Source organism: Typha latifolia, chromosome 10 (assembly GCF_019914945.1).
Source record: "Typha latifolia isolate L0001 chromosome 10, TyphaL0001v2, whole genome shotgun sequence".
Lineage (NCBI taxonomy): Eukaryota > Viridiplantae > Streptophyta > Magnoliopsida > Poales > Typhaceae > Typha > Typha latifolia.
Window position 1 is genome coordinate 2439718 of NC_133095.1, and position 14093 is coordinate 2453810.

The window sequence follows — 14093 nt, forward strand, 5'->3', positions numbered from 1 at the left end:
TTGATGGCTGCCGCGAAGTCATCGCCGTCAATGCCGTCAGCAGTCCGATGGGCGAGATGAGAAAATTAGTTATAGAGAGGAAGAAGACTATTCCTACAAATTATGTATGTGTATGTATGTTAAATAGCAGTGCAAAGACTTTGAAATGGTCAATAACTTGGTATGAATTAGTAAGCTAAGTTTATGTGTGTGTTCGCTCTCTGCTTCTCTCACCCTCTACTTGGTAATTTCTTTAATTTTATTTGACTTGACTTTATGGTAAATAATTATATTTTGTTACAATGACTGTCAATAAGTCACTCTCGGCTCCCCTCATCCTCTGCTTGAGATTGGTTTAAAGAGATAATAAAAGACTTCTTCTTGGATACTGTTATTTGGTAACATATATATCTCTTTAATTTTGTTTGACTTGGCTTATGGTTGATATTTCTGGATTGTATATTTCAACCTTGGTCATATATTTATGGATCCCTTGACCATGTCAGCACAATATATATATATATATATATATATATATATAAATCAACGTCAGTTAGCGTTACCATGACTGGGATTTGGAACTAATTGGCTTATGGTGCTGATTAATAACTTCACGTCGTGATGTCCTAACTACGTTTATATGCTTCTGGATCTTTACTCTGTCTCATATATAAATAAATATATATATATATATATATATATATATATAAGTTATAATTTTCTTTGCGTGTCATCGTAACTTTGGGAAGTAATAATGAATTCGAATATTTAATTTTTCTCTCCTTACAGAACCGGTTAGTAACTTAGTATAAGCAGAAGTACCAATAACTCTTTTTTTACTTATTAAAAATAAATTAGTTTTTTAAAAATATTTTTCTCTCCTATGTGATCTATAAATCGTGAAGATATTTTGAGCTTGAAGTTGTTGAGATTCAATTAAATATTTAAGTAATTTTGATAGCTGAATTTTTCCAAACTATCTACTACGACGAGACTGCCCTAAAGATTTGGGACTCAATTAACCTATGAGACAAAATAATATATGTACAATGATAGTTTTATCTCTCATTTGCTTAATTTATTAGCAAATTAATTAGAAAACGTTACCCGAGAAGTTTTGAGTCGTTTTTCAATTCATGATCTCTTATCTATGAGAACTTTGTTAGCAAGTAATCTTACGACACAAGCTATTGAACTATTCGGAGGTGATCCCTATGAACTACTATATAAAGGCATGCAAACATACACACTATTCTCCGTATCCTTCATTAGTTGTATCTACAATCTCATCACTTCCAAGCATGGGGCTCCGACTCTTAGCAAAAACACTCTTCCTCTCGCTCTCCATAACTATCTTACTCCCGGCGTCGAGCGGCGCCGACTCCGATCCCCTGCAGGACATATGCGTGGCGAAGATGGAGGGGGACGTGACGGTTAACGGATTCCCCTGCAAGCCGATGTCGGAGGTCGTCTCCGACGATTTCTTCTCCTCGGCCATCTCGATGGAGGGCGACACCAACAACCCTTCCGGGTTTAAGGTGACGGCAGGGAACGTGCTCAGCTTCCCGGGCCTAAACACGCTGGGGCTGTCGATGAACCGCGTCGACCTGGCCGTCGGCGGCATCAACCCTCCTCACGTCCATCCCCGCGCCACCCAGTTAGGGTTTGTGGTGAAGGGAGAGGTGCTCGTTGGGTTTGTTACCACGTCCAACGTGTTCTACTCCAAAGTCATCAAGGCCGGCGAGAACTTTGTGATCCCTCGAGGGCTCATGCACTTTGAGCTCAATGTCGGGCATGACAAGGCATTTGAGATCACCGTGTTCAACAGCCAGTTACCGGGTACGGTCTCCGCCCCGCTAACCCTATTCGGATCCAAACCACCTATTCCCACGGACGTCCTTACTAAGACATTCCTCGTGGATCCGAATATCATCGATCTCATCAAGTCCAAGTTCGGAAACTAGCAACCTCATATAGTCATATATAGAAGTTCCCTATAACTTATATACTACATATTAGAATGTATGAATATGTATTGTGAGTTACGAATAGACATGCATGCATGTCTATGAAATAAAGAGGTGTGTATTAATTTCCATAAATTTCCATAAACTATGCTTGCTATTATTAATGCTCATCTTATGTATATATGCATATAGTATATAAAGAGACTTGGATTCATAAGATTAGAACGATGGGAAGGATACGGCACAATCTATTCCGGACGAGCTCTTAATTAGTCTAGTTAATAAATATAAGAATAAAGAAAACCTACACAAGTAAATATCATATATATATTTAGAGGGTTGTACATGAGAAACTAAAATATCAACTTTACATGCAAATAACATGGGCTTAGTCATAGACACGTAGCATCTGGTTCAGTCGAGTTGACATTTGGATGCACGTTAACTCGCTAACACATGGCATCTCTTTTTCTTTCGGATCAGGATGCACGGCTTTTGGTAATCTACTCTCTAACTGTCGTAGTTTTTCCAGATCTAAAATAAATATAATAAGTGAAAAAAGATTCAGCATGTGTTCTGTCCAAAACTGTGAGGTGATCTCCAAATAAACTTCAGAAGATGTTTCAAAGAGATAATAAAACAACTGCCTCGAATGAGGTTAAAATGATCTCCTTGAGTATCTCTTTCAAATTAAGTCCATAAAGTCCTTCAAAATTGTTTAAGAAAGATGCAGAAAAACTCAAATCTAAACATATTCATACAAATAATCTAAACACGTTTACGTAAGATAGAATACTTTGATATACATTGCTAATTACGTTAAAATCTTACAAGTTTAAACTGTCCGGCTTTCACTTGCTATTGTACTTCAATCATATTCATCATCTTTGTCATGTTAGCTAGATAGGACAGCAATTAGCATTATGTTTGTGTGTCGATTCCAAATAGTAATTAGCGTTTATTAATTGCCTATTTTTAAATCGTTGCGTGTACTCTTATCCAAAGTAGGCATGCATATCTTATATTGATCAATTTAGATTTTATCCCTTTAAATCTTATCCAATCAACCGATGCTGGAGCCCAAAATGTTAGCTTCTACTAAACACCCGTGCTTAATCTCTTAATCGAGTTGCCTAGCTTTTTGGTCATATAGTTTCATTCACTGGATATGGTGTTGAATCTTTCAAACTTAAAATAGTTACTAACACCATCTTTTTTCCTATTTCGGGTGTAACTTTTTAAAATGTTTCTCATTCTTTTAGAGAAGCTAACCATGTACGGCATAATTATTAGCAACTCTCAATAATATTATGGTTTCTCTTCTCGTTGGTAGGTTTTGCTCCGTATATAATTGGTTAGCTATTATTTTGTACAGAGGGGCAATTAATGGGACTTATTTCCAATCCTGATGCGATTTTGAATGTGATAGGATCCACATAGCCCACCAATCAAGTCGGTTTCTTTGTCTGAGAGAATAGTTCGTAGACTAATATATTAAATTAAGAATAATAAAAATCCATCAACGGATTTAAGACCTAGAATAGCTAGACTGGCGATGGTTTGAGATATGACAATCTATCTTTATCAGACTAGCAATTAAGTCGTTTGAGGAATTTATGACCACTCAATTTCAAGGAGAAGTGACCATGCATCTTTCTTAATCAGACTTCTTCTTCAGACAACAACTATTTACATACGACGTGTTCTTTGATTTCATGATTATGACATATAAAAGATCAATCTGTAAGAACTAAGTAATTACGTAGGAATTTAACATTTAAGCCCTTCCTAGTCGTAATTATATTGGAAGTCGTCGTATCTTGTACACTTCTCCAGAACAAACCTTCTAGCTTTTGCTTTCTTACAGACTGGTATCCATGATATTCTACACAAATGTTTCAATACTATATATATATGGTATATTCTCTACGTAGAATAAGATAAAACAACAATAATAACAACCACAGTTTATTTATTGCAATAAACGTCATTTTATTTCATAGGCATGCATGCATGTCATCGCGTGCAACACAGTACTTATTCGTGCATTCTAATACATAGTACATAAGTTACTGGAAATTAAGCACAGATACTTTAAATCTTGAAACAAATACACAGATTAGACTTCCTTAGTTTCCGAACTTGGACTTGAGGAGATTGATGATATTAGGCTCCACCAGGAACGTCTTTGTAAGGACTTCCGTCGGAATAGCGGGTTTGGATCCGAATAGGGATAGCGGGGCCGAGAGCGTACCAGGCAACTGGCTATCGAACACATTTAACTCAAGTGCCTTCCCATGCCCGACATTGAGCTCAAAGTGCATGAGTCCCCGAGGGATCACAAAGTTCTCGCCGGCCTTGATAACTTTGGAGTAGTACACATTGGACGTGGTCACAAACCCTACGAGCACCTCTCCCGTCACCACAAACCCTAGTTCGGTGGCCCGGGGATGGACGTGAAGAGGGTTGATGCCGCCGACGGCCAGGTCGACACGGTTCATCGACAGCCCCAGCGTGTTCAGGCCCGGGAAGCTGAGCACGTTCCCTGCCGTCACCTTAAACCCTGAAGGGTTGTTGGTGTCACCCTCCTTGGAAATGGCCGAGGAGAAGAAGTCGTTGGAGACGACCTCCGACATCGGCTTGCAGGGGAACCCGTTAACCGTCACGCCGGACTTCATGTCGGCGACGCATATGTCCTGCACGGGATCGGAGTCGCGACCGCTCGACGCGGGGAGTAAGGTAGTTATGGAGAGCAAGAGGAAGAGTGTTTTTGCTAAGAGTTGGAGCTCCATGCTTTCAAGTGATGAGATTATAGATAGAATTGATGAAGGATATGAAACATAGTGTATCTATGCATGCCTTTATATAGTAGTTCACAGGACACCACCTTTGAATATCTTTAAAGATTATTACTTGCTCCGAAAGTTCGGATAATTAGGAAGCTATTGTACGTTTCTGTCACATGAACTATGGATAAGGTCACGAATGGAGAGTAGAATAAGACTTCTTATCCGATAGTGCGGAGGTGGGTGCATGTAACGCTTCCTAATTGGCAGCGAATCTCTAGTGATATACTATATAATATTATGGATGCTAGTCTGTAATGAAGAACTAGGAGACTTTTGAACGTTAAAAGGGCTCCTTTAAGATACGTCGGCTCCCAATAATTACGATTAGAGATGGATTTAAATGTTGAGGCATTCTTAGAATGGACACGTCATACCTAAACCCAAGTTTGTCTCAAGATATAGAAGGATAGTCATGTCCCCGTGATATTGTGGTGGATCTTATGCATCCTTAAGCGTAGGAATTTGGTACTTACGCGGCACCTGTTTGGTTGTCAAAAAGTTAAGAATCGTTAAATAGTAGCAATTTCATGCTTTTAGGACTGCAGAAGACCCACACCTCTCCCCCAAAAGGTTGCTAACTTTCTTAAACAAGTAATTTTGTTTTCACGACTTTCTCGAACAAGTTGATTGGTGCTCATGGAGTGACGTGTCGCCGCATGAACCTTCCTATACCGGACAGCGAGAAGGGCACCACAATTTCATGCTTAGGTGGCTGCCGCTGCGGAGTAGAGTAAATCTAATTTTTTGTTTACAAAAATAGAATATATATTATTTAGTATAAATAAAATAAAAAGTTAGGTATTATTATATGTTAAGGTGTAACAATTCTAAAAGAAAGTAATCCCCTCATTGGTCCTTCTTCTTGATTGAAATATCAGACTATTAATTTAGTTTTATTTCTAGTTGCGACACTAGATTTATCTATTTTATTTTAAAAAATTCATTTAGTATTAATTAGGGAATGATTATTTGGTCTAGGTAGTATGGTCCAAACCTAATTTCTCTCAAATTGATTAAGTTCTTTTTGCATAGCTAAAACCTAATTTTTATTTTTTAAAATATTTTAGTTTTATTTGAGACAGAAGAATAAAATTACTATAAATATTAAGAAATAAAGAAGAGTTTTTATACATTTCGATGGACTACCAATGATTAGATCTTTTCAACGATTATAATCATACCTCCGTTATTTTGATAGGATTTGAGTAACATCTTTCTCAAGCAACTTGAGCACGTTCTCCCGGTTGTTGAGGTTGGTGACATCAACGGGTGTCTTCCAAGAATTAAATGAGGGAGCAAGAGAAGTAAAAAAGATTTGATATTGTTGTTATTATTTCTTTTTTCATACGAGAATTACAATTAGAGATGGATTTAAATGCTAAGAAATTCAGACACTTCATAGCTAAACTCAGGTTGTCTCAAGATAAACATAGACGGTCATGTCCCTTGGCTTTCGTCCATAGTTTATGCTAGCAGTCTTCTCCAGGGTCAAAAGGATCTATGGGAGGAACTATCTAAGCTGGCTGTGCTCGATATCCCATGGGTCAAGAAAAAGTGAGCACGGGAACAGTGGAGTTGGGGCCAAAGTGTAAAGCATTTGTTAAGTTCATCGACAATGCCGGCCTCTGCGATCTCGGCTATGACGGCATTCTCTTTACATGGTGCAACAACCAGTCAGGCCGCAATCGTATTTGGGTTAGGCTCGATTGCTTCTTGGAAAACACTGGCTGGATGAGTTTGAACCCTCTCTGTAAAGTATTCCAACTCGACAGGTCGGCAATGGACCATGCTCCGTTGCTATTCACTGTTCCAATTTGAACTCTACTGGTTGGATTATGAGGAATGTGGTCACATTATGGAGAGAACGTGGAATAGTGGGTCACCTGGGAATCCCATGGGCCATGCATGGGCTCATGCATAAAGTTAGTAAACTCCAGAAGTCCTTACGTAGCTCATTCGCTGGCAAATGACAAGAACAATAGCTCGGTCATGATGGTGAAGCTTGATTGGTGAGCTAACTTCAGTTGTGTGTGTGTGTGTGTGTGTGTCTATATACGATTTTATTCTTTGTAAAATTCGTCTAACCATTCTCTATCTAGAGTGTCTATAATTTACGATTTTATCTAAATATGTCTACATAACATTACTAATTAACATTAAAATCTTACAAGTTTAAGCTGTTCGGCCTCGTTCACTTGCTATTGTACTTCAATCAAATTCACCTAAATTTGTCGTGTGAGATAGGACGTCAATTAGCATTATGTTTGCGTGTCCATTCCAAATAGTAAATAACATTAATTAATTGCCGGATTTAAACCGGCACGTGTACTCTTACGTGCCCAAAGTAGGCATGCATATCTTATCTTGATCAATTTAGATTTTAGCCGTTTAAATCGTATCCTACCAATCGATGCTGGAGCCCAAGATGTTAGCTTCTACCAAACACCCGTGATTAATTTCTTAATCGAGTTGCCTAGTTTTTTTGGACATATAACTTCATTCACAAGATATGGGGTTGAATCTTTCAAACTAATAATAGTTATTAACACCATCTTTTTCCTATTAGGGTGTGTTTATTGTTTTTAATGTTTCTGATCTTTATAGAGAAGCCAACCATGTACTGCATAATTATTAATAACTCCCAATAAAATTAGGGTTTATTTCTCGCTTTCTTAAGGAGCCTTCTTTACGTTAAAGTAGAATATTTCTCTAGTTATTCGTTAAAGACTGGCATCCATAATTTGCTAGACAAATGATTCAATACTATATATACCATATTCTCTACATAGAATAAGATAAATAACAAAAGTAACAACCATAGTTTCTTTATTGCAATAAACGTCATTTTATTTCGTAGACATGCATGCATGTCATCGCATGCAATACAGTACTTATTCGTGCATGCCAATACATAGTACATAAGTTACAGAAATTAAGCACACAAACATAAAAAAAATAAAAAAATGCAAAAAAATTAAGCACAGATGCTTTAAATCTTGAAACAAGTGCACATATTAGACTTCAGTAGTTTCCGAACTTGGACTTGAGCAGATGGATGATATTAGGCTCCACCAGGAATGTCTTTGTAAGGACTTCGGTCGGAATAGCGGGTTTGGATCCGAATAGGGATAGCGGGGCCGAGAGCGTACCAGGCAACTGGCTATCGAACACATTTAACTCAAGAGCCTTCCCAGGCCCGACATTGAGCTCAAAGTGCATGAGCCCCCGAGGGATCACAAAGTTCTCTCCGGCCTTGATAACTTTGGAGTAGTACACGTTGGACGTGGTCACAAACCCTACGAGCACCTCTCCCGTCACCACAAACCCTAGTTCGGTGGCCCGGGGATGGACGTGAAGAGGGTTGATGCCGCCGACGGCCAGGTCGACACGGTTCATCGACAGCCCCAGCGTGTTCAGGCCCGGGAAGCTGAGCACGTTCCCTGCCGTCACCTTAAACCCTGAAGGGTTGTTGGTGTCGCCCTCCTTGGAGATGGCCGAGGAGAAGAAGTCGTCGGAGACGACCTCCGACATCGGCTTGCAGGGGAACCCGTTAACCGTCACGCCGCACTTCATGTCGGCGACGCATATGTCCTGCACGGGATCGGGGTCGCGGCCGCTCGACGCGGGGAGTAAGGTAGTTATGGAGAGCAAGAGGAAGAGTGTTTTTGCTAAGAGTTGGAGCTCCATGCTTGCAAGTGATGAGATTATAGATAGAATTGATGAAGGATATGAAACATAGTGTATCTATGCATGCCTTTATATAGTAGTTCATAGGACACCACCTTTGAATATCTTTACGGATTATTATTTGCTCCGAAAGTTCGGATAATTAGGAAGCTATTGTACGTTTCTGTCACATGAACTATGGATAAGGTCAAGAATGGAGAGTAGAATAAAACTTCTTATCCGATAGTGCGGAGGTGGGTGCATGTAACGTTTCCTAATTGGCTGCGAATCTCTAGTGATATACTTTATAATATTATGGATGCTAGTCTGTAATGAAGAACTAGGATACTTTCGAACGTTAAAAGGGCTCCTTTAAGATACGTCGGCTACCAATAATTACGATTAGAGATGGATTTAAATGTTGAGGCATTCTTAGAATGGACACGTCATACCTAAACCCAAGTTTGTCTCAAGATATAGAAGGATAGTCATGTCCCCGTGATATTGTGGTGGATCTTATGCATCCTTAAGCGTAGGAATTTGGTACTGACGCGGCACCTGTTTGGGTTGTCAAAAAGTTAAGAATCGTTAAATAGTAGCAATTTCATGCTTTTAGGACTGCAGAAGACCCACACCTCTCCCCCAAAAGGTTGCCAACTTTCTTAAACAAGTATTTTGTTTTCACGACTTTCTCGAACAAGTTGATTGGTGCGCATGGAGGCACGTGTCGCCGCATGAACTGTCCTTTACCGGACAGCGAGCAGGGCACTCGGTGGCTGCCGCTGCGGATTAGAGTAAATCTATCTGTGTTAAAAAAAAAAAAAAGAATAAGTATTATTTAGTATAAATAAAATAAAAAGTTAGGTATACTTATATATTAAAGTGTAACTACTCTAAAAGAAAGTAATATCTTCGTTGGCTTCTTCTTGATTAAAACATTGGACTACTAATTTAGTTGTATTTCTAATTACGACACTGGATTTTTCCATTTTATCTAGTATTAATTACAGAATAATCATTTGGTCTAGGTACTATAGTCCAAACCTAATTTCTCTCAAATTGATCAAGTTCTTCTTGCATAGATAAAACCTATTTTTTATTAACTTCTACTCCTTTAAAATATTTTAGTTTTATTTGAGAGAGAAAAATAAAATTACTATAAATATTACGAAGTGAAGAATGATTTTTTATACATTTGGATAGATTGCCACTGATTAGATTTCTTGCACGATTTACGATCATACCTCCATTATTTTGATAAGATTTGAGCACCATCTCTCTTTCAAGCAACTGGAGCACGTCCTCTCGGTTGTTGAGCTTAGTGACATCAATGGGTGTCTTCCGAGGAAAAAATGAGGGAGCAAGAGAAGTAAAAAAGATTTGATATTGTTGTTATTATTTCTTTTTTCATACGAGACTTACAATTAGAGATGGATTTAAATGTTAAGAAATTCAGACACGTCATACCTAAACTCAGGTTGTCTCAAGATAAAGATAGATGGTCAGGTCCCCCCTGAAATTGTGGTGGATTTTCTGTATCCTCAAGGGTAGGAATTTGGTACCTTGGACAGACTTGGCTTTGGTCCAGAGTTTATGCTAGCAATCTTCTCCAGGGTCAAAAGGATCTACGGGAGGAAATATCTAAGCTGGCTGTGCTCAATATCCCATGGGTCATCGCAGGTGACTTCAACGCTTTCACGGTGCCTCTAAGAAAAAGTGAGCACGGGAACGGTGGAGTTGGGGCCAAAGTGTAAAGCATTTGTTAAGTTCATCGACAATGCCGGCCTCTGCGATCTCGGCTATGACGGCATTCTCTTTACATGGTGCAACAACCAATCAGGCCGCAATCGTATTTGGGTTAGGCTCGATCGCGTCTTGGCAAACACTGGCTGGATGAGTTTGAACCCTCTCTGTAAAGTATTCCAACTCGACAGGTCGGCAACGAACCATGCTCCGTAGCTCTTCACTGTTCCAATTTGAACTCTATGGTTGGATTATGAGAAATGTCTCCACATTGTGGAGAGAGTATGGAGTAGAGGGTCACCTCAGAATCCCATGCATGGGCCTCATGTATAAAGTTAGTAAACTTCAAAAGTGAAACACCCACTTCCAAAACTCACGTGTTCTTCACGTGGGTATGTCCACGTGATTCCCACGTGACCGGTCAGTGAAATATTCTCACCAAGTATTTTAAACGAACCAAGCAATACCATAATAAACCAACAAAAGTCCTGAATTAATAATATCACAGGCCTCAACAAGTCTCTAGGGTTACAAGTTCTTCTCTAATTTGCTAAAACATAAATACTCTCGCAGGGGCTAAGTTTAACTGAAATAAATAGAAATAATAAATGCAGGAAAAATAGGGAATTAAATCTTCTACTCCTCAATGTCCGCATACTCTACAATCATCTCTGAAATAATTGCACCAAAAATGGCGGTGAGCACAGGGCCCAGCAAGTAGAATCTAATAACAATCTAAGAAATATTACGTGATAAGTAAAAATGCAGCTCATACATGTCAAGGTAAAGTATTTGGTGATTTTTTTATAGCTTTCATCATCATAGCTTATCTTGCATAGAAAAATCCACATAGGAGTCGAGTCACAATAACATATCTCACACAGCATCACAAAAATCGAGGAGGATTAGTCAACTAGCGGTATTATCGCCCATACATGCCTGGCGACGCTGCATATGATTGGTTATCTGTGGCCATCAGACTAAGGACCCCAGTCGTAGGCCCATCAATACCGTTCTAGTAATCATTGCACAGAGCGAAACCATCACATACGGCTGAGAAAAGCACACAGCTCAATAGACGCCCTGACCCTGCGTCCTCGGGTACCGCTAGAACTACAATCCCAATCTCTCAATCATCTATTCTAATATCATACTAGTCTAGTCTCCAATTAGGGCAGTGTAATCACCTGAATGCTCCACCTGCTACCGACCTCAGGTGTAGGCCGCTAATATAATACCATATAACATACACTCTACCCCTAACCCCGGTTGAGTAGGTAAAGGGCACCGCCTAACCGAGACTTGACTAATAGTGATACGTGCACGTGGTGTCATGACTTCTATTATTTATTTAACATAATCATTACAATAGCAGTTATCATGATCAAACATGGGGTCTATCAATACTTGAGCATTAAGTGATAAATAATACAAAAAGAATTGACATGTAATTAAATGCAACTATGAGATGTCATATAAAATTCATATGTAAGAAGCATCATTTAACTACCACAGGTAAGATATGGCATAAGCATGCAATTTAAAGACTATTATAGAATTCTATTCGCCTGGTGTATTTCTGGAATTTGTCTTACTCTCCTAATCAGTCGGCTCTCCCTGAATTTCAAGATCCTTCCCGCACAATGCTGAATCTAATAATTTATAAATAAACATAAAGCTAATGGACTTATAAACTAACCGTGTTGTTGTGTATATTAAGTTTGATTTTCTAGGTCCGAGATATTATTTGTCCTAATTACTATAATAATGGTCATTAGAGCGGTTCGCATTGTAAATGTGAAGATAATAGAGAAGACTTAATATTCAATATTATTTTGATCTTGCGAAAATCACTAATTTTATTAATAACATGATTGAGAAATTATAATAATTACAAATTGTGCAGCTATCAGAATTTAAGAAAATAATAGACTCAAAATTAATTAGACTAGGGTTAAAGAAAAATGTTAAAGGTTGGGCTGAGCCTAAGGCCCAGCAATTTAAGCGAGGGTGAGAGGGAGAGAGTGGGCTGCAGACCCACCTGCAGCCCCACCGGGACCCAGTAAAGGGGCTGGGCTCCGCAGCCCGGTCGGGGGAGTTGGTGGACTGGGCTCCAGAGCCCAGTCCGACAACAAAAAGGAGGTGGGCTGCGGGGCCCTCCACAGCCCACCAGAAGCTAAGGGAAGGTGGTGGACTGGGCTCCAGAGCCCAGTCCACCGAGACCCTTAGAAAAAAAAGACATAAGGGACTGTGGACTTGGGCTGCAACGCAACCCATGCCACAGTCCAAGGGAAAGAGAGAGAGAGCGGTGGGGGGACCCAACCCCCCACCCTCTCCTCGTCTCCACGATCGGGAAAGAGAAACAAAGGAGAGGGGTCTTGCTGTCGGCGTTCCCAGCGCCGGCAGCCCCCCCCTCCCCCGCTCTAGCAACAACACCCCCAGTCGACCGTGTCGACTTGGGCGCGAAAGGAAAGAACCTCCGGCTAGTGCGGCCGGGGGTGTGAGTTGAAGGACTCCATGGCCGGCGGCCATGGGGTTCTCAACCTAGTGCGAGATGGGCTCGAAGCCCGATCCTCGGATACCCAACCCTTCCAAGTGAAGAGGTGGGTCAGCCGAAAACGAAGAGCGAGGCCACCACCGCCGATGGTGGCCGCTAGTGCCAAAGGATTTCGAAGGTGGGAGGCGACATGGCATCGCCTCCCACGCGCCCCGTGGGTACCCAATTTGGGTACCTACAGCTAGGGGAAGAGACCGGGAAGCTTCTCGAACCGGTGGTTTGTCGACCCGAGGTCGCCGGCCGGCGAAGGAAAACTAAAAATAAAATCCTAAATACGCATGCTTACTAAACTATTTTCGAATTAAACTAGCGAGGGGCTGAAGGCTGACTTGACGATCGAAGAGGGAGGGTTTTGGTCGGCTGCCGGCGTTTCGGTGGCTCGTTGCCCGCGACGAAGACCTCGGCGACTCGGAAGAGAAAAGGAGAGTAGAGAAACAATGAAGATGGGGAGATTCCGCAAAAGAAAAGAACCTTAGGGGAGAATGGGGGTTAAATAGAGGAGAGGGGAGAGAGAATCGGAGTGGAGTTACTCCACTCCGGCGATCTTCTCTCCCACCTCTCACAACTAACTGCGAGAGGTGGGGGAAAGGGAAGAAGGAGTCAGCGCACGCGCTTGGCGCGTGCGCTGCGGTTAGGGTGCACGCGCGTAGCACGTGCGCCAATTTGTTTTTTTATTATTTTATTTTTTTTATTTTACGGGTGTTACAAAAAGTCCTTACGTAAATGGACTAATGACGTAGTGGGCAGCATTGAAAGTGCTCTAAAGCAACAAACGATGCCATTATGCATCTTGAGAAGCTGGACTCTGTTGGACAACTGAACGAGGAGGTCCTGCTAGAGGTGAGAAGCCAATAAAGTCTGCACTATGTAGGCAAGTGAATATTAAATGGCTTCAAAGGTCGAGACTTCGCTGGATAACAGAAGGGGATCCGAACACCAAAATTTTCCACATCGTTGCTACGACCAGACGATAGTGAAACCATATTATTAGTATAAGAGGTGAGGAGGATGTTTGGCTGCAGAACCAGGCTGAGGGGAATGCAACCTTTGTGGAGTTCTATAGAAGGTTGTGGGGGCGCGGAGGAAGTAAAGGTGGACCTACCAACTGATTGGCCGGTGCTTTCAACTCTCACGTTTGAGGAAGGACAGCAGCTACTGGCCCCCGTCACCCGAGAGTAGATCTATACTGTGGTGAAGACCATGCCTCATGGGAAGGCAACAGGGCCCAGATAGCACACAAGCGGAGGTTCTTATTCCCTATTGCGATGCCATGGGGGAGTGCATTTGCTAGGCAGTGCAACATTTCATCTCTAGCGCCACCTTACCCAGGAG

General features: G+C 40.9%; 3 protein-coding genes across 3 annotated transcripts; 1 reads left to right on the forward strand and 2 right to left on the reverse strand.

Annotated features, from left to right (window-relative positions):
• The first annotated feature begins 1234 nt into the window (after window positions 1–1234).
• LOC140796164 (oxalate oxidase 1-like) lies at window positions 1235–2081 on the forward strand. Its single transcript, XM_073149066.1, has one exon. It carries the CDS (start codon window positions 1281–1283, stop codon window positions 1941–1943), a length of 663 nt encoding a protein of 220 aa, XP_073005167.1. The 5' UTR covers window positions 1235–1280; the 3' UTR covers window positions 1944–2081.
• Window positions 2082–3913: 1832 nt separating this feature from the next.
• Window positions 3914–4776, reverse strand: LOC140796534 (germin-like protein subfamily T member 1). Its single transcript, XM_073149582.1, has one exon. The coding sequence runs from the start codon at window positions 4736–4738 to the stop codon at window positions 4076–4078; it is 663 nt and encodes a 220-aa protein (XP_073005683.1). The 5' UTR covers window positions 4739–4776; the 3' UTR covers window positions 3914–4075.
• Window positions 4777–7616: 2840 nt separating this feature from the next.
• Window positions 7617–8519, reverse strand: LOC140795945 (oxalate oxidase 1-like). Its single transcript, XM_073148772.1, has one exon. It carries the CDS (start codon window positions 8480–8482, stop codon window positions 7817–7819), a length of 666 nt encoding a protein of 221 aa, XP_073004873.1. The 5' UTR covers window positions 8483–8519; the 3' UTR covers window positions 7617–7816.
• Between the last annotated feature and the right edge of the window lie 5574 nt (window positions 8520–14093).